Raw genomic sequence first — 18491 nt, forward strand, 5'->3', positions numbered from 1 at the left:
ATGTGTATGTATAGATATGTATATAAAGAAGAATCAATTTGTAAGTTTTAGTTACTGACCAGTGTGAACGTTTGATGTAAAGATGCTATTTGTTAATGTTTTTCTTCAAATTAATTATTTGATTAAGATCAATTAATGTTTATACAATGAAAAAGCTTGTTCTCCACAGGAAGAGTCCAACTGGGAGCGGAAGGCGTGAGAACCAGATTCTAACAGAATGTGGACGGATAAAGGAAGGTAAACCGGTAACACCCAAGGCACTCTTGATGGCACTCGCATTGATGGTGTATGACCTCACATATGCCCCAAGACTGCAAGGATCGACGTGGTAAGATCTAATTGGTATGTCCCAGGCTTTACAGCTGTTGCTGCTAAATTCTGTTAGAGCTGTTTGATTTGCCTACAGAACAGTCCTGGCAGACTGGTGCCAACCTTATCATACCCCCCTCCCACGAAGAGAACCGACCTTGAGAGGTCTTCCCAGGTAGAACGAACCAGATTAGAGTAAGAAAAATAGGTTTAAGACACTTGTCAGATAAACATGTGGAATCTGTGTATGTTTCTGTGAGGTGGAGATGTTCTAGGCAATCAGCTGAGATCAAGGTACAAATCCTGCTGAAAGGGTATCACCAAGTGTAAATGAAATGTACCCAATAAATTACACATCTTCTAGGTGCCCTGTCCATTGTAACAGAGAAGTTTTTCCTTATATAAAGGTGTTTGATGTCATTTAAGGGCCTGACATTATTGTATGTACTTAGAACAACGTTTATAATGTATGCGGATGATGTTATCACCAGATTAGTATTTATTTTAACAATTGACAAGAGTTGGGGGTCCCCAGCAAGTGCCAGTAAATATGAACTAAAATACTTTTAACACGATGAACTCCATCACTGAGATGCGGCAGGCGCAGCCTGAGCCAGTACAACGCGTTTATCATGAACTGACTGCAATGTCACAATTCTAAGCAGCCGCCCAGACAAGTAACTTACCGGAGGAAGAGGACAGATACGGAGGGTTTGTGGTAGTCACAATAAAACTCCACTAATCCGTCTACATGGGATCTCACCCCAGGCTCACAACATGAGGTGCTATGTACAGCCTGATGACGTAAACTAAAGGAGACGGTGTCGGACAGATGAGAAGGACCAAACCAAGTCCTGATGACATCAGCAAAGATCAAAGTAAAGACCAAAGACCTGAGTGAATCCGTCAGCAGGATCAAGTGTTTTGATAAGTAAGTGGCTAGGAGGGGGTAATAATAACTCCCCCACTGGACACCAACGTAGTCTGACTCCACAATTGTGTGGGTTACCCTGAGGGTGACAGTCAGTGAAGAGCAGAAGACAGGAGAAGAAGAAGACGATGGTGTACAGGACTGGCAATGAACTGATAGCATTATGATTATTAGTTGAGGCCCTATTGTTTATAATGTCTGAGGTTTATAATTATAATGTGTATAAATATGCCACGGTGCTGCAAATTACAATCTGAGGAGTTTTATGTGAAGGTGTGAGGTGAAGGTCACTGTGCTGCCCATGACCTGTTATATCTGCAGGGGTAAAAGTCCCATTAGGACAGTAAGTGGCAGTGCGACAGTTGTTACCATTAATAAAATGTAGACCGGATTAATTATATATATATATATATATTACAACCAGCAGCGGTTTGTAGGTAATATCAAGACAACCATCCTGTATCCAGAGGAGAATAGGGAAAGTTAGGACCACTCCGACACCTTGGAAGTCCAGGTACAAAGGGGGGTTACTCATCAGGAGTAGCCCATCTCAAGCTGGTGAATAAATCCAAAACCCCTACCCGCCTGGTTCGAGTGGCTAGTGGTAGGTTGATAGGCAAGACTCAGGGATAGAATAATAATATTTTTAGGGGGGGACGGTCAGGGATCATTACCATGTATATTGTTTGAAAAATATTATCCTTACATATATATATATTCAGTATATTACACAAAGATATTGGATTCATGGAGCAGAAAGAGCCTGCATAACACGCCTCTGGAAGACACCGCCCCCTGGAATGCAAAGAGGAGTGTGCAGAAGAATGTACAGGAAAACTTACAGCTGAGGAGCCAATGGGATTTAAGCAAGTCCCACATCTATAGGGAGGGGCATGTGTCTTCTCTGTGTGTTTCTTTGTTCTGAATAAAGTTCAGTTCTCTTTGTCTGATCAAGGGAAGTTATGTACCAAACATTTTTGGCTGGTTTATTTCTTTCCAGGCATGCCTTCAGCTTTCAATTTACAGAGGTGGTTATTCGGTGTGAAATACGGACCTGACAATTTAGCTTTCCTCCAAAAGGAAAACTGCCTCTCGAGTGACATCTTAAAGAGAACCTTTCACCTGCCCATACATGTGCAGCTGAGTGCAGCATGTAATAGGCATGTAATCCGCACCTATCTCTAGAACAGGGCCCCCTATACTCCGTTCTATCTTTTTGTGTTCCCGCTGACACTTGTGATTTCTGAGCTACGCCGTTTTCCTAACTCACATAGAAGTGAATGGCAGTTACGGAAACAGCGCAGCTCAGCGGGCTACGCTGTTTTCTCCTTACATGGTCGGAAATCACAAGTCACAGAGAAAGATAGAACAGGGTTTAGGGTGCCCCATTCTAGAGATAGGTGCGGGTCACAGAGGTGGATATGCCATAAATGTCCCTGATGGGAATACCCCTTTAGAGGTGTTTTCCAGTTTTATGTAAATAAAACTTAATAGTTCTAGAATGAAAAGTTCTGCAACTTTCTCTAAGATACTTTGAGTTTCAATTCGCAACCATTTTTTAAGATCTTTTTGTTCTTGTAACAACATACCATGTATTCACAGCTGAAAGCTAAATCTCTGAACTAAATACATCTGCAACACAGATCTCTCCCTCATAGTTTCCTATAATGTACCAGAGTAGGTATATATGTATCAACTCGGAGTCCAGAAGAATGGTGTATTTCTGGGTGTTGTTACCTGTTTACTATGGCCTTTTCCAGGAATACCAAACTTCTAACATCGGTTGGTTTAAATAGTACTAAATCAGACTGTCTTACTAAAAGCCTTACTGACCTGAAGTTCCAATTCTGACTCTCCCGACTGGGTTTCTGCATCAGTGCAAGTGATGAGCAACTCTGTAGGTTGGGCCATTGTTTCACATTGTAGCCCATTGCTCTCCATTTCCATGTGTCCTGTGGATAGAATAAAAAGAGACTGTAGAACCCAATTATGATATAAAGGACCCTCAAAACGAGCAGTGATTAAGACAGCTCGTTCATCGGTGCACGTTTTCTCCTTTCACAAGGAGCAATGATTGGTTATGTTTATATTTCCATTAGGGATGTCACGATACCAGAATTTGGACTTCGATACCGATACTTCGTTTAGTATTGCGATTTCGATACCAATTCGATACTTTGCCAACAGTAATAATAAAAAAAAATCTTCCATTTTCTGATGTGAGGCCCGTGGTGTGATGATGAATTTAACCTCCACGTGCCTCACATTAATAGTAATTAAACCCATCATGTTTCTCAGTCATAATGGGTTAATATGTAAGGTACATGATGGGGTTAATTACTATTAATGTGAGGCACATGGAGGTAAAATTCATCACACCTTGTGCCCCACAATGAGTGAAAGAAAGCAGTTTTTATTTTATTTTTTTACAGTGTACACATCATAAATGATGCAAATAAATTGTTGTGCAGGTTATTACGGCCGCGCCAATACCGAATGTGTGTATATTTTATGTATTGAGACTTATTTGAATGTTTATTGTAAAAAAGGTGTATGTGTATTTTTTTTATTTTATTTAACATTACTTTATGTTTTCGCTTTATTTTTTAAACTTTAATGTACTGGAATATATCTATATGCCAGTACATTAGCCTGTGTACAGATAGTACACAGGCAATTGTTAGGACATACCCAAGTATGCCCTAACAACAGGAAATATGGTAGGACAGCCCTGGGGTCTGTCTGCCCATATATGGTATGTCCCTCAATCGCGTCACAGGAATTCCCTGATCCAAGGGGCATCCCCCCCTTCTCATTTTCCCCTGAATGCTGCAGTCCGCTGTGATCGCAGCATTCACGGGAATAAAAGCGGAGATGAGAGGTTTCTCTGATCTCCGCCATTATAGAGCGGGGCTGCGGCTGTGTAATAGAGCCATTGCCCCGCTCCGGACATTAAGTGCGTGTGCGGTCAGCATGAGGTGCGGCCGGCGCTGCACTAATGAGCGGAGGTTCAGGCACTGAAGACAGAACATGGGAGTGTTTTGCAGTGCGCCTGCCATGTTCTGTCTTCACTGTCGCGCCGGCTGCATCGCATCATCCTGACCCCGTGCACTTGTTATCAGGACTCAGGAGCGCGGCAATGGCTGTATTACACAGCCACAGCCCTGCTCTCATACATTTATGTGTTACAATACTGAGCTGTGCGTTCGCACAGTTAAGTATCGAAATACATGGAATAACGGTATCGAAACGTTTAGGGATGCAGAGTATCGAAACCGTATCGAAGTTTCGATGCATCGTGCATCCCTAATTTCCAGTATGTATATATTTCCATCATGTCGGCAGAACTTCTCCCTGTTTACACAGGGAGATGTACGACCGACAACACTACTATTTAATGCTGCATAATTGAGCAGATCAGCCGATGAACGTGCGTTTGCTCGCTAATCGGCTGATCGTTGCCCTGTTTACACAGGGCAATGATTGGGAACAAGCGGTGCGTGAGCTATATATTTTTAGTGTGAAAGTTGGGAAATGTTGTATGAGATTTAAAAAAAAAATTTTTCCCAAAGCAAACTTTGAGAAAAGCTTTCCAGATCTAACACAATGACATCCAATTCCATCATTGACATATATGACTTCCAACTTGAGCCATACTATGCATATGAAAAGGCAAAAAAGGAGACCCTCTAGTGGCTGGCAGGGATGATTAGACAATAAAGAGAAATGTGCCAGGGCACAGAGTCCCAATTTCCCAGCCACCAGTCGACTAGTCGATAAATGTCAGTGAAGTCAGTTAAAATATAACTTTTATTATGTATCAAACAGACAGACAACACTAAAGAGTTAAAATTATATCAAAAGACGGCCAGTGTGTGTCAAGGAGTCAGTGTGCATGTACCCAGTGCAACGCTGGGCGCAGTGGGAGAGACTGATTCGGCAGCTGCAGACTGCCGTGCATAGAAATAGTCCCCCACGGGTATAAGCAATGACAAGACCGTCAATGATAGATTAAGATAGCGTTAGCTAACGCTATCTTAATCTATCATTGACGGTCTTGTCATTGCTTATACCCGTGGGGGACTATTTCTATGCACGGCAGTCTGCAGCTGCCGAATCAGTCTCTCCCACTGCGCCCAGCGTTGCACTGGGTACATGCACACTGACTCCTTGACACACACTGGCCGTCTTTTGATATAATTTTAACTCTTTAGTGTTGTCTGTCTGTTTGATACATAATAAAAGTTATATTTTAACTGACTTCACTGACATTTATCGACTAGTCGACTGGTGGCTGGGAAATTGGGACTCTGTGCCCTGGCACATTTCTCTTTATATACTATGCATATGTGCACCAAATGGGTTTCTTCCCTGCTGCATAAACTGGTGGTGGTCATATTACGCTGTGCACGAGCTACATTTTGTGGAGCTCTACAAAGTTATACTGAACATAGTTCCTATGGGCTATACAGTATAACATGAAATTATAAAGGACTTCAGCATTAGCAATGTGGCAACCAGGCCTTGTGATCATGCACAGGGCATAGTGGGTGAGCAATGAGCCAATGACCTTTATCCTTCTCCCTCTTGCTGAGTAGTTTCTCCTAAAGAGTAAAGCAATCAGCAAGAACTATACTGTCTGCTGACAGTTTCCACTATTATACAAACATTTGTGTGCGCAAATTCATTTTTCGGTAAAGTTTGAGTGTCTAAATGGGTCGTGTCTGTTGACGTGTTCAATAAAGTTAGAAGTATAAAATGAAGTTACCAAAAAGTTATCCCTTCATGGGATTAATAAAAATAATTAATAAAATGATGTAACAAAAAAAAAATAACAAATAGATAAATAAATAAAAAGGTCCAAATAAAAAAGGCATTATTTAGTATAAAATATATTTTATTGCCCATACAAAACATAAAAACAAAAAACCTACACATATTAGGTATCTACACCACCATAATAGCCTGAAGAATTAATTTAACAGGTTGTTTAGGTTTCTTAAAAATACAGAAATCTTTGATATCTTATTTAACCCTTTCAGGACTAAGACCTGCAGATGCCTGAATGTCCACAGCAAAATTTCACCTGGAAGCCACATTCTTATACACACGGCCGTGCCCGTGATCACGGTCCGTGATTACAGGCACGGGCGGCCACGGACAGTGGTCCGCATTTGTGGGCCGTGCTCCCATTATAAAGCATGGGTGCACGGTCCATAAAATAAAAAAATAGGACATGTCCTATATTTTATAGAAAGTTTATATGGCACTGACACCTTCCCGTAAATATATGGGAAGGTGTCCGTCGGCCATATAAATGAATGGGTCCGTAATTACGGACGAAATCTATGGTTGTGTGCATGGGGCCTAAGGGTGAATATTTTTATTTCATACTTTGATGTGATACCAAAACAGAACTGTATCTTTTAAATTTTTACATTTTATACATGGGAAAATCCAAATTTCCTTTTGTTATTAAATGTTATAAGTTTAATTGATGGACACAGAAGACCGTGGGTATAGCCTGCTGACACTAAAAAGGGGACACTAATCAAACAATGTGTTAGCGCCTCCTACAGAGGCTAAAGCTCTCCTGCAGACACTGCCCTAATCAGTCTGTACACAAGTTGTAGGAGCAACTAGAAAAAGCCAATATAAAGTAAACAGTAAACCAGGGATAAAACTCTGAATAGGCCAGTCTAAGTGGCCAGGAAAAAAATGTTTGTGAAAGTGTATGATCCTCTGAATGGAGACTAGTGGAGGGTCCAGAGTCCTTGATCTGGAGCATCTCTCAGACTGCAATAAGGCTGTACCTGGCGAAGCCATTTAGGAGTTCTGTTTAGTATCTAAGTCCGAATTAGGATTGGAAACCTTCCCCTCTGAAAAGACTATGCCCCGTTGAGCGATGGCATGAAAACGAGCCTTCAGCGGAGGAGGGAAAGGGAGCAGCCGATGGAGAGCGGGGAGGCAAGAGATAGACTTGGTCCTTTTGCACAGACTGCCACGAGGGAGGTCCAGCAACAAAGGTTTAGTGGGCAGCAAGTTTTGGGAGACCTAGATAAGGTTAGCCAATGTTAGAGACAAGAATCAAACCCAGTCCGGCTCAGTTAGTTCAGAGAGTGTGGGGACTGGCTGAAGAGGCGGTGGGGCCACATATGGCAGCCTTGGAGTTAGGTAGACATGGCAGAGATGTTCAGGATCGGGTCGGAATTTTGAGTAACACCTACAGTAAACAAACTAGAGGGCACTATGCATGGCATAAATACTACACCTATGGAGGGTGCCTACGTGGCAATGTCAGTTACATTATCTAGCAGGAGAGGGTAATCTCTAAAACACAATTACACCGACTATGAAAGGGGGTAATGTGACTGCCTGCGTAGCAATTTCTGCCACATCATATGTGGAGCAGAGGTGAAGGGGTAGATGCCTAATGCTTGCAGTAACCGCGAGGCTGCTTAAAACTGGGCCCAATGGAATATCCTGCAAGATGTTCTGAGGTGTGTTTTGTGCCGCAGGAGTGGAACCGTGGATATTAAGCCAGGTGTGGATCACCAGTGGAATAGACAAGAAGTAGCATGACCATAGGAAGAGGAGGGGTGTGGGATCTCAAGAACAGGCGGTAGGAAAAATGGTGTGGCAATAACAAAATATCAGATACAAAGTATCTGTCACATACAATAAATAGTATTATTGTATATGACATTAAACAATGTAACAACCATATAATACGGGGGCATGGCTTGCGCAATGCCATGAAGCAGCTTTTCTCTTTGCTCCCGGACCAATCGGCTGTTTACAGGCTGGTTTTCAAGAGGCATCTGATCTCCTGCCTGCTGTTCAGACATGGGTCGCAGGGGAAGAAACTAGACACACCTGTCCCTCTGTCCGAACCACCACGGATCCCCAGACTGGATCCAACATGGGGGGCGTGCGGCTCTGCATACACGGGCAGAGTAGTCTGCGCAACATTCTACAGCCGCTGCGGACACTCTGCCAGACACCACTGAACCTCCTCTCATGGCATATGCTCAGTTACACGTAGTCCTACCAGTTATAGACTCAGGCTCTGCCAATTTGGCTACCATCTCCTCTCCACATGGCCAAATGTTAGTGGACTTACTGGGATCCTCAGATTTTCCCTCCACTCTGTGAAGGATGATTTATTTGCTTATATTCTCTGTATGAAATTACATTGTGAATTATCAAGCAGGAGGCTGAATTACTAAGATATGTATTATGTGAAAGTGATGATAATGTTTAAATGATTTAGTTTCGTGCAGCAGCCATCTTGTCTGGAGTTCCCATCTTGGTTTTATTGTAGTGAATAGAAAAGTCATTGTTCCTTTAATACAAGTAATGTTGATTTCGTATGTTTTATCTTTGACCTTGGTTCCCATGCGAAGATGGACAGGGAGTGAGATGGGAGTGAGATGGGGGGATGGCAAGTATGCGTGAGGGAAGGTCTCCCCCCATCTCCACGAGGACATTCTGTCCAAAAGAGAGATAAGAAACCTGTAAACATAATGTGTGAAGAATTATAATGATGTATTTTATTGTATGCTTTTTACTGAATAACAAATATTGTTACATTGTCTCTGATTGGTTTATCTCAAGCCTACACCCCTTCTGAATTTCAGTTTAACAGTTTGAGTTTGGTAATAAATCCTTCAGATGAGAATTTTGAACATTTCAGCGTGTCTGTGTGTTTTCTTCTCGTCTCTCGATATATATCGGTGAAATATCCTAATTAGGATTCTGACTAATGGAGTCTGGCCTTGAGAGTCTGTTGGGACTCGTATAAATTTCAGTCTAATATATTTTGAGCGATGGATTTCCACGACAGTAATGGTGCCGATAAAACCCAGGAAGATTGCACGTCTGATAAGCTGTCACTGGAGAGGTCTGGCTTTGCATCTGTGAATTACAAAAACCGCGGTAGGTAAGGAGCTTATTCTTACACCATTCACACATGTATTGCGTAAGCCTTGGAATCCAGCTGTCAGAACGTCACTTCTATGGACGAGACTCCTTAGTCAGTGGGTTGCAAGATGGATCCAAAAAGGTATGTTGAAGCTTTTTGTGTGATGAAGGATTGCAGGTGTGTACGTGATCTTAAACTGTTGATATGAAAGACATGAGAGAATTTTTGCCAGCAAATACATAGTTAACCAGGAAAAATTGTGAGAAGCCTTTGGAATGCAGTGACGTAGCGCATGGCAGAGAGAAGTCGTAACTCACATGTGAAGTATTTGAAATGCAAAGAGTTTGGGCTGGACTGTGAGGAAAAAACAAAACTTCTGCTTGCTGCTTTGTTGTAGCGTCATTTGTTATTTAGTTGTGTAAAATTGTTGAGGATTAATAGTTGTTCTGTTACCCGTTTGTCTGGGATTATAGTTGGGAGGTACTGACTGGTATTGGCTCAGACCCATAGACAGTTGTGAGTAATATCATGTAGTACCACAGGGGCTTCAATGGTTAAGTCCTGATAATGTAGAATCCAGTGCAAGGAGAAGCAATTGTGTCTATATTGAATTTGCACTCAATACCATTACCCAGTGCAATAGGGAAAAACTTTGAATACTGTATTAGAAAATCATTTATATTTTCCTGGCTCATTGCCAGACAGTGATATTGTGTGTAAGGGTCCATAAACCAGTTGTATGCATTGCCAGACTGGCATAAGGTGGGAATCAGTACAGACTGATTTCTAGCACATGATAATCCGGCATATACACTTTGATGTAAAATAACATCCAAGTAATTAAGTCTGTAGTAGTATAACATCAGACCGCTGGATTGAATACCGTTGTAATATAACATCCTGTATTCATTGAATGACCCTGACACTTATCCCAGGTGCCACCTGTGTCGTAGTAGTAATTACAGTGAAGAACATTGGTATTGGCTCAGACCCATAGCCCGTAAAGAAATTATCACCAACATAGATGACAACCCCCTAAACTACAACCCACAGAGTGAACGGCTGAGCGGGGAGGATAATATATATATGTTACCAAATATAATTTGCATGTGAAACCATTGCAAAGTGCTAGAGGAAAGAGTTTGGGATATATGTTACATCATGGGCTCTATGAACTGAAAGACACACCCCGGCAGCAAGTGTTCTGCATAAGTGAAGTGTTACCAACTCCTGCTTGAATCAATGGAGTTTCATGAATGTCGATTGTGTTGAAGAATTTGCTCTTGTAATTGTTGATTGGCAGCATTTTGTCTGTTCTTGATGTTCAATCCAGTGAGGGATCAGAGGATCCTACTGCTAGAATGTCTGGAGGAACGACTTGTGATATCGTATTGGTAAGACAGTCTAGGAGATAGACTGGTCTGAGATATCTGTCGGCAAACGTGGCCTGTTTGCCTGGAGGTGGGGGATTTACCGGAAATCACCCTACTGCTCTCCGACCATGGGGTCAGGAGGAAGTTGGACAAAGATGCTTTGGGGCACTGGTCCCGGCCAACATTAGAATGAGCAAAAGGAGCTGGGGCTTTAATTCTAAAGTATGTGAAGGCAAAATAACACACTGAAAAAAATTGTTGAAAAGGCTGGCAGCGTAAGAAGGATGTTTGCATGTGAGAAAGAACAATTTAAATACAGGTGTAAATTTTCATTGGAAGAGTGAAGAAAACGGAGCAGCCAGGTACATTGCAGTGACTAACGTGGGTCAGAACGGGGGGAGTGTAATGTGTGATGTGATGAGACATCTGTGTGATGTGTGCAATGTAACATGTGTGATGTGATGAGACATCTGTGTGATGTGTGTAATGTAACATGTCTGAAGTTTGAAACTAATGGCCACAATAAAAGCAGAACTATATTGTATGTTTCCTATTTTTAACAGCAGTAATGTCTAAAAATGTTAGTGTTTTGTGTATGGGGTTAAAATCAGTTCTACTTTTTTTTTCATTTTTTTATGGAACGTGTTTTATTTTCGCGCAGCGCAGTCGTCTGTAACTACACCAAGCGAGAAAAATATTACAGCCGGCTGGATCTGTTTGTAGAAAGATAAAAGCTATACTGCAGATTAATGTGTTATAATGTGATAAGATTTATTGTTGGAATGTTTTGATGTTGATTCAAATGTATTAAACTACAGATATTGTGAGACACGGGGTCTTGAACATGTATGTGCCCCCTCTGTTCCCTATTCTTATGTACAGCTTATTGGTTTGCAGTAATTAATATTACCAGATATATTATTTTCTGTGTTATTGAATAACTAATTACAATTGTTTTGTTTTTGTTTTCACACATGAGGCACGTGCTATAGTGCTGCCTAAATGTTATTTTTTTAAAAATGTGAGATGTTTTACAGGTAAATGGTTGCAGGTCATTTTAAAGATAAAATGTATTTTTGTCAGGAGAAAGTCATCTTTTTTTTTGTTCCAGGCTGTTGTGTATTACAGGGGGTTAAACTAGTGCCACCCCGATAGAGTGCCTAATCTCATTATGTTAATATGTAGTTTTGAACCCTGCTACATTACTTTCGCAGAGTCCAAATAGGAGGGAATGTTGAAGGGACTGATCAGGTAGTTTTTGTTTTTTGTTCTCCTTTTTTACAGGCAATTTTATGACCCCTTCACAGCCAGAGGGAGCTATGCCAAGCACTGCCCTATCCCAGTGGCTGAGAAAGGGTTGAAGATTTCCCAATGGTGAAGGGACTGATCAGGTAGTTTTGTTTTGTGTTTTATTTTGTTTTGAATTAATGAATTTGGTTTTAGGAGATCTACAAAATGTGTATGAGTTTTAAGGAGTAACCCAGATTAAATGTGTATGACAGTAACTTATATTTTGAGGTTTTTCTGTGTAGATGGTTCCAGATCCCCCTCCAGCCAATTTACACAGGAGGTGAGGTGACGTCACTCACAGATGAGTCTTTACAGATTTAGATGGGGAGAAGTCAAAACAAAAAAAAAATTGTTTGAATATTGTTTATTTTATGCCAGATTTCAGTAACATATTTTGTTTGTTTTTGTATTAATCAGGTATTTACAGGACCTGGTGGGTGGGATGTACAAGTGTTCTGGATCATCAGATAAATGTGGAACAATAAAACTCCACCCTTTTGAAATGTTCTATCTATATGTGACATGGGTTTCCAATGTAAATTTGTAATGAAGACATACTTTATCATATACAGCATGTGTAGAACAGGATACGAGGCACCAGGTAAATTACCCAGAAACCACTCTCACCTTCTTGTTCATCTCAAGGAGCGGAGTTGGAGGTGCTCGCTGAGGCTGTAACCTGGCAGAAGGTAAGACGGCCGACATTTACACTGACTCTAGGTACGCTTTTGGCATCGCCCACAATTATGGGCCCATTGGTAGTAGGAACTTTATTGGATCATTGGGTAAGCCAATTGAGAGAGCAAGAGAAAACAGAACTGACAACAAGGGTATATGCAGCCAGGTGTCAGTAAATTGGCTTGTCCCTGGATACAATAATGCAAGCACTAGGTTTGTAGCAGCCGGCATGATGTGCGCACGGCATGACATAGGTAAAACAGCAAAGGTACCTGTGAAAAGTGCAGCCCGGCCAGATTAACAGTCCCAGCGACTGCAGAACATACAACTACCCGAGGTAGAAGTGTATGACGCGGTGCTCGTGTGTGTAGACCTGTTCTCAGGGGGGGCTGAAGCCCGGCCTGTATTTTCCCCACTGCAGACGTTGTGTGTAAGTGACAGGGGAATAGTGTTATCCCAAGTATTGACCTGATGTTTGTACAATACGATATCAGCAGTTCTCCAGATGTTATTCCAAAGTTAGTTTGTTTAATAATTGTATTTAAGAAGTGTTGTGGTAATATTAAATACTGAAGTTAAGTTTTATGTAAAGTTCTGGATCAGCCTTAGCATTGGACTATTAGAGTCATGCGTCAGATAAAAGGTACAGAAGTGGAATATTCCCATTTGAAAATATTTTTAGTTATTTGTTTTTTGTCGTTGTTATTGTGAAAGGAAAATTCTGTGCAGTGTTTGTGTGTGTGTGTGTATATATATATATATATATATATATATATATATATATATATATAAAGAAGAAAAATGAGTTTGCATGTATCATTTCTAGTTATTGCTCAATGTGAACGTTTGATGTAAAGATGTTATTTGTTAATGTTTTTCTTCAAATTAATTATTTGATTAAGATCAATTAATGTTTATACAATGAAAAAGTTTGTTCTCCACAGGAAGAGTCCAACTGGGAGCGGAAGGCGTGAGAACCAGATTCTAACAGAATGTGGACGGATAAGGGAACGTGAATCGGTAAGACCCAAGGCACTCTTGATGGCTTTTGCATTGATGGTGTATGACCTCACATAGGCCCCAAGACTGCAAGGATCGATTTGGTGAGATCTAATTGGTATGTCCCAGGCTTTACAGCTGTTGCTGCTAAATTCTGTTAGAGCTGTTTGATTTGCCTACAGAACAGTCCTGGCAGACCGGTGCCAACCTTATCATACCCGCCTCCCACAAAGAGAACAGACCTTGAGAGGTCTCCCCATGCAATACAAATTAGAGTAAGGAAAATTGGTTTGCGACATTTGTCAGATAAACATGTTGAATCTGTGTATATTTTGGTGAGCTGGAAATGTTCCAGGCAATCAGATCAGATCAAGGTACAAATCCTGCTGGAAAGCGTGACACTAAGTGCAAATGAAATGTACCCAATAATTACACATCTTCTAGGTGCCCTGTCCATTGGAACAGAGACGTTTTTCTTATATAAAGGTGTTTGTTTGATTTAGTTTAAGGGCCTGACATTGTTACGTAGATGTTATCACCAGATTAGTAACAATTGACAAGGGTTGGGGTCCTCGAGCAAGTGGCAGTAAACATGAACTAAAAGATTTTTAATACGATGAACTCCATTACTGAGGTGCGGCAGGAGCAGCCGGAGCCAGTACAACGCGTTTGTCATGAACTGACGGCAGTGTCATAATTCCAAGCAGCCGCCCAGACAAGTAAGAAGACAGATGAGCGGAGGGTTTGTGGGGTCACAATAACACCCCACTAATCCGCCTACGTGGGATCTCACACCAGGCTCACAGCATGAGGTGTTGTGTATAGCCCGGTGACGTAAACTAAAAGAGACGGTGTCTGACAGATGAAAAGGACCAAATCAAGTCGTGATGACATCAGCAAAATTCCAAGTAAAGACCAAAGACCTGAGTGAATCCGTCAGCAGTATCAAGTGTTCTAATCAGAAGACAGGAGAAGAAGAGGACGATGATGTACATGACTTGTCAATGCACTGGTGGGACCCCATACCCTAACCGGACATTGGTGATGGCATCATATTAGTTGTGGCCCTATTGATATATTGTTTGAGTTTCATAATCATAATATATAATTTCTGTAATTTAATATGAGAAAAAGGGGGGTTTGTGAAGGATGATTTATTTGCTTATATTCTCTGTATGAAATTACATTGTGAATTATCAAGCAGGAGGCTGAATTACTAAGATATGTATTATGTGAAAGTGATGATAATGTTTAAATGATTTAGTTTCGTGCAGCAGCCATCTTGTCTGGAGTTCCCATCTTGGTTTTATTGTAGTGAATAGAAAAGTCATTGTTCCTTTAATACAAGTAATGTTGATTTCGTATGTTTTATCTTTGACCTTGGTTCCCATGCGAAGATGGACAGGGAGTGAGATGGGAGTGAGATGGGGGGATGGCAAGTATGCGTGAGGGAAGGTCTCCCCCCATCTCCACGAGGACATTCTGTCCAAAAGAGAGATAAGAAACCTGTAAACATAATGTGTGAAGAATTATAATGATGTATTTTATTGTATGCTTTTTACTGAATAACAAATATTGTTACATTGTCTCTGATTGGTTTATCTCAAGCCTACACCCCTTCTGAATTTCAGTTTAACAGTTTGAGTTTGGTAATAAATCCTTCAGATGAGAATTTTGAACATTTCAGCGTGTCTGTGTGTTTTCTTCTCGTCTCTCGATATATATCGGTGAAATATCCTAATTAGGATTCTGACTAATGGAGTCTGGCCTTGAGAGTCTGTTGGGACTCGTATAAATTTCAGTCTAATATATTTTGAGCGATGGATTTCCACGACAACTCCTCCTAGCTTCAGGACAGTGTCTCCTGCACGATCAATGGCCTCCATGAGCTCTTCCACCTCAGCCTCCATTGACCCTGGCCCTCACCACGCATTGGTCTCTTCCTCTCATCAGGAGATCCTGGAAATACTAAGCCTTTTGCCTACTAGGCAAGATAGGGATTTATTGATACAACGCTCAGAAGCCAAACATGAAATTTGGCCGGGTCCGAGTCAGATCCTGGTGTCAGCAATTCCACCTACCCCACCTAGGTTCAGTTCCGAGGTGTGCTTCGGCCACATCGGATCTGTCATAAAGAGTTTGCGGTGAAGTTTTCACTTACTGTGGTTTCACTAGCATCCCGCAGTAAATACTGGTTTGTGTGTGTCCCATCCTTCATTGTTTGTCCCCCCCAGATCCATCTGATGAGTGACATATCCTTTGCATCCCTGAATGCTCAGGGACTCAACACTACAGAGAAACGCTCCGCACTACTACGCCTCCTCTAGCAAGAAGATTCAGCTGGCCTTTCTACAAGAGACTCACTTTCGCATTAATGCAGTGCCCTCCCTCAGATCCAACAGATATCCTGACGTTTACCATGGTTGCTATTCGGGCTCCAAGTCTCAGTGAGTGAGTAGCCTCATCTCCAACCAGGTATCTTGGGAACTAGACTCGGTCCGTGCTGACACAGAAGACAGGTATGTTTTCGTGTAGGGTAAACTTGCCGCACACACATGCACCTTTGCTAATATTTATCTCCCCAACTCCAATCAGTTGAGTTGCCTTGATAATGTCCTATCTCAGCTTGAGGGCTTTACTGAAGGCACCCTTTTGATCGGTGGGGACTTTAATTTGGCTCTAGGTCCCTTATTGGATGTCTCAAGAGGGTCTTCACATTTGGCCTACTCCTACCTATGCCGCGTTAAGCGTATCCTTCACTCATACCACCTCATTGACAGTTGGTGCTCCATACACCCAGACACTAGGGACTACTCTTTTTATTCCACTGTCCACGACACTTATTCCCGTTTGGACTACTACTTCATTCCCCACGCTGACCTTCCCCTCCGGCATTCAGCGGAGTTAGACGCTATCACCTTCTCAGATCACGCAATGCTGTGTTTCACTGGCATCTCCTACTACTCAACCACGTTCCTGGCGTCGGCGCCTCAATGATTCCCCCTTAAGGGATCAGGGAGTGTACGCTGATATCAGGATGGAACTATCTAGATCCTTTGAGGAGAACACATGTCTAGAGATGCCCCGTTTGATAGTTTGGGCTGCACATAAATGTGTCGTTCAAGGCCTACTAGTGAAACATGGCGCTTGTTTGAAAAAAGAACGGATTGCTAAAACGGCCGCCCTGATTCAAGCGGTGTCTAAACTGGAATCAGTTCATAAACGCTCACACGCGACTGAGGTACTCGCGCAACTTACACTAGCATGTAAAAAACTATGGTCGGAACTAGATATTTACACTAAACGATTATTGTGTGGCGGCCGTCGTCTTTATTATTATTATGAATACGGAAATAAAAGTAGCCATACTTTAGCTAAATCTCTCCGTGAACAACGACCCTGTAACTTCATCCCTTCCATCTCCCGCCCTACAGGGACCCGCACTCAGGACCCCCCTGCCATAGCGGATACATTTGGATCTTTCTGTGCTAACCTTTATAACCTTCCTCCAGATAGTGGCTCTGATACCTCTTCCCCACGCCTAGCCCGCCTCCAGCAATATACACGAGATTCCGCTCTCCCCTCCCTACCCAGTGAAGTAGCAGAATCTCTTGATTTTCCGATCTTGGTCGAGGAGATTGGTGAGGCACTTAAGGACATGCAAGCCCTCGTTCACATCTGCGTTGGGGGCTCCGTTAGGAGCCTTCGTCACAGATCTGGCCAAAAATACCGGAAAAAAAATAGTGCAGCATGCTGCGCCAATGTTTCCAGTAAAACCATGGATACGTCGACGGAAGCCATTAAAGTAAATTTGTTCCATCAAACACCGGTGGTGTCCCTCACGCAACGGGACAACAGAAAGCTGAACGCAGGTGTGAAGCCAGCCTTACACACTGCAGCTGCTGAAGAACCTCTTAGTTGACACAGAAGAACTTCCTGTGACCGACTGCTTCTGTCTACGTAGCAGAACTCATCTCTGTGGAATTGTCAGGAATTTGTAGGTGAAATACATGTGAAAAAAAACCCACAATTTACAGTAAAACGCACTAGCGTTAAGGAGTCGGAGAAATTAAATGCACCCACTCTAGAGGAGTATTAAAAACCAAACTCTCCGAAGTTCAAACTAACCGAAAGATCCCATATAACCGAAGCCCGTTTCTTTTAAAATTATTAGTTATAGAGCGCCAACATATTCTGCAGCGGTTCACTTGAACCACAGAGGGTCTGGGTCCTGCGATGATAACACGGACACTGAAAAGTGGCCACGACCATCTTGAGGCTCAATCCACACGTAACATTTCTGTGATACCACAGCAGGATTGTTGGATGGGGCACATGCAGGTTATTAAAGGGGTTCTCTACATTTACTCATATGCAGATAGGAATGAAGGGGGCCATAGTTCTTATTATCCACCACATCACAAGTAACATTATAGCTTATATGTAACACATTGGTTGCCGCTGAACTAAATAGTACCCATAAGGTCATTAAAAGTGTAATTCCCCTTTAATACTATCACAGCCCACGTTCCATCTGCGCCAGCTATTACTGAGCACACAGCACCGCCATATTAGACGACTGCTAAACAATAAGCTAAATATTCAACGTTACAATCCCGACATTGTCCCCCAAGTCATTACACCGGAGCTCAACCCCACTCTCTCCCCTGCACGCCGCTCTATAAAGGGGGAGGGGTGGGACCCAGCCACAAGGAGAGAAAATTCAAAACGAGTCTACTCAACCTCGTCTTGGCTTTCGCAGGCACCACCATGGAGACCAGGATACTCGCGCATGCGTAAACTAACATAAGCCTGCCGCCCTTAGCACTGCACGGCCTCCGTAGTACCGTGGAACGCAACCCGGACATGGGAAACTTTCCGTAAACCAAAATGGAACGCATCATAAAATAATTTTTTTTTAAACTGGAAATAATTTGTGTAAAAATCTTTCTTATTTAAATCTACCGGAAGCTGAAACGTGTAAAAT

At 42.1% G+C, this 18491-nt stretch overlaps 1 protein-coding gene across 1 annotated transcript in view; it reads right to left on the reverse strand.

The window, feature by feature from the left end:
* CARF (calcium responsive transcription factor) overlaps positions 1-18287 on the reverse strand; it is a 41531-nt gene extending 23244 nt beyond the window's left edge. Inside the window, exons 1-2 of the mRNA XM_075829735.1 lie at positions 18248-18287; positions 3074-3192 (exon numbers count right to left, since the gene is read on the reverse strand). Coding sequence (XP_075685850.1) covers positions 3074-3187 — 114 coding nt within the window. The 5' untranslated portion in view covers positions 3188-3192; positions 18248-18287. The remainder of the gene's footprint in view (positions 1-3073; positions 3193-18247) is intronic.
* Positions 18288-18491: the final 204 nt, after the last annotated feature.

This window comes from Rhinoderma darwinii, chromosome 6 (genome assembly GCF_050947455.1).
Source record: "Rhinoderma darwinii isolate aRhiDar2 chromosome 6, aRhiDar2.hap1, whole genome shotgun sequence".
NCBI lineage: Eukaryota > Metazoa > Chordata > Amphibia > Anura > Rhinodermatidae > Rhinoderma > Rhinoderma darwinii.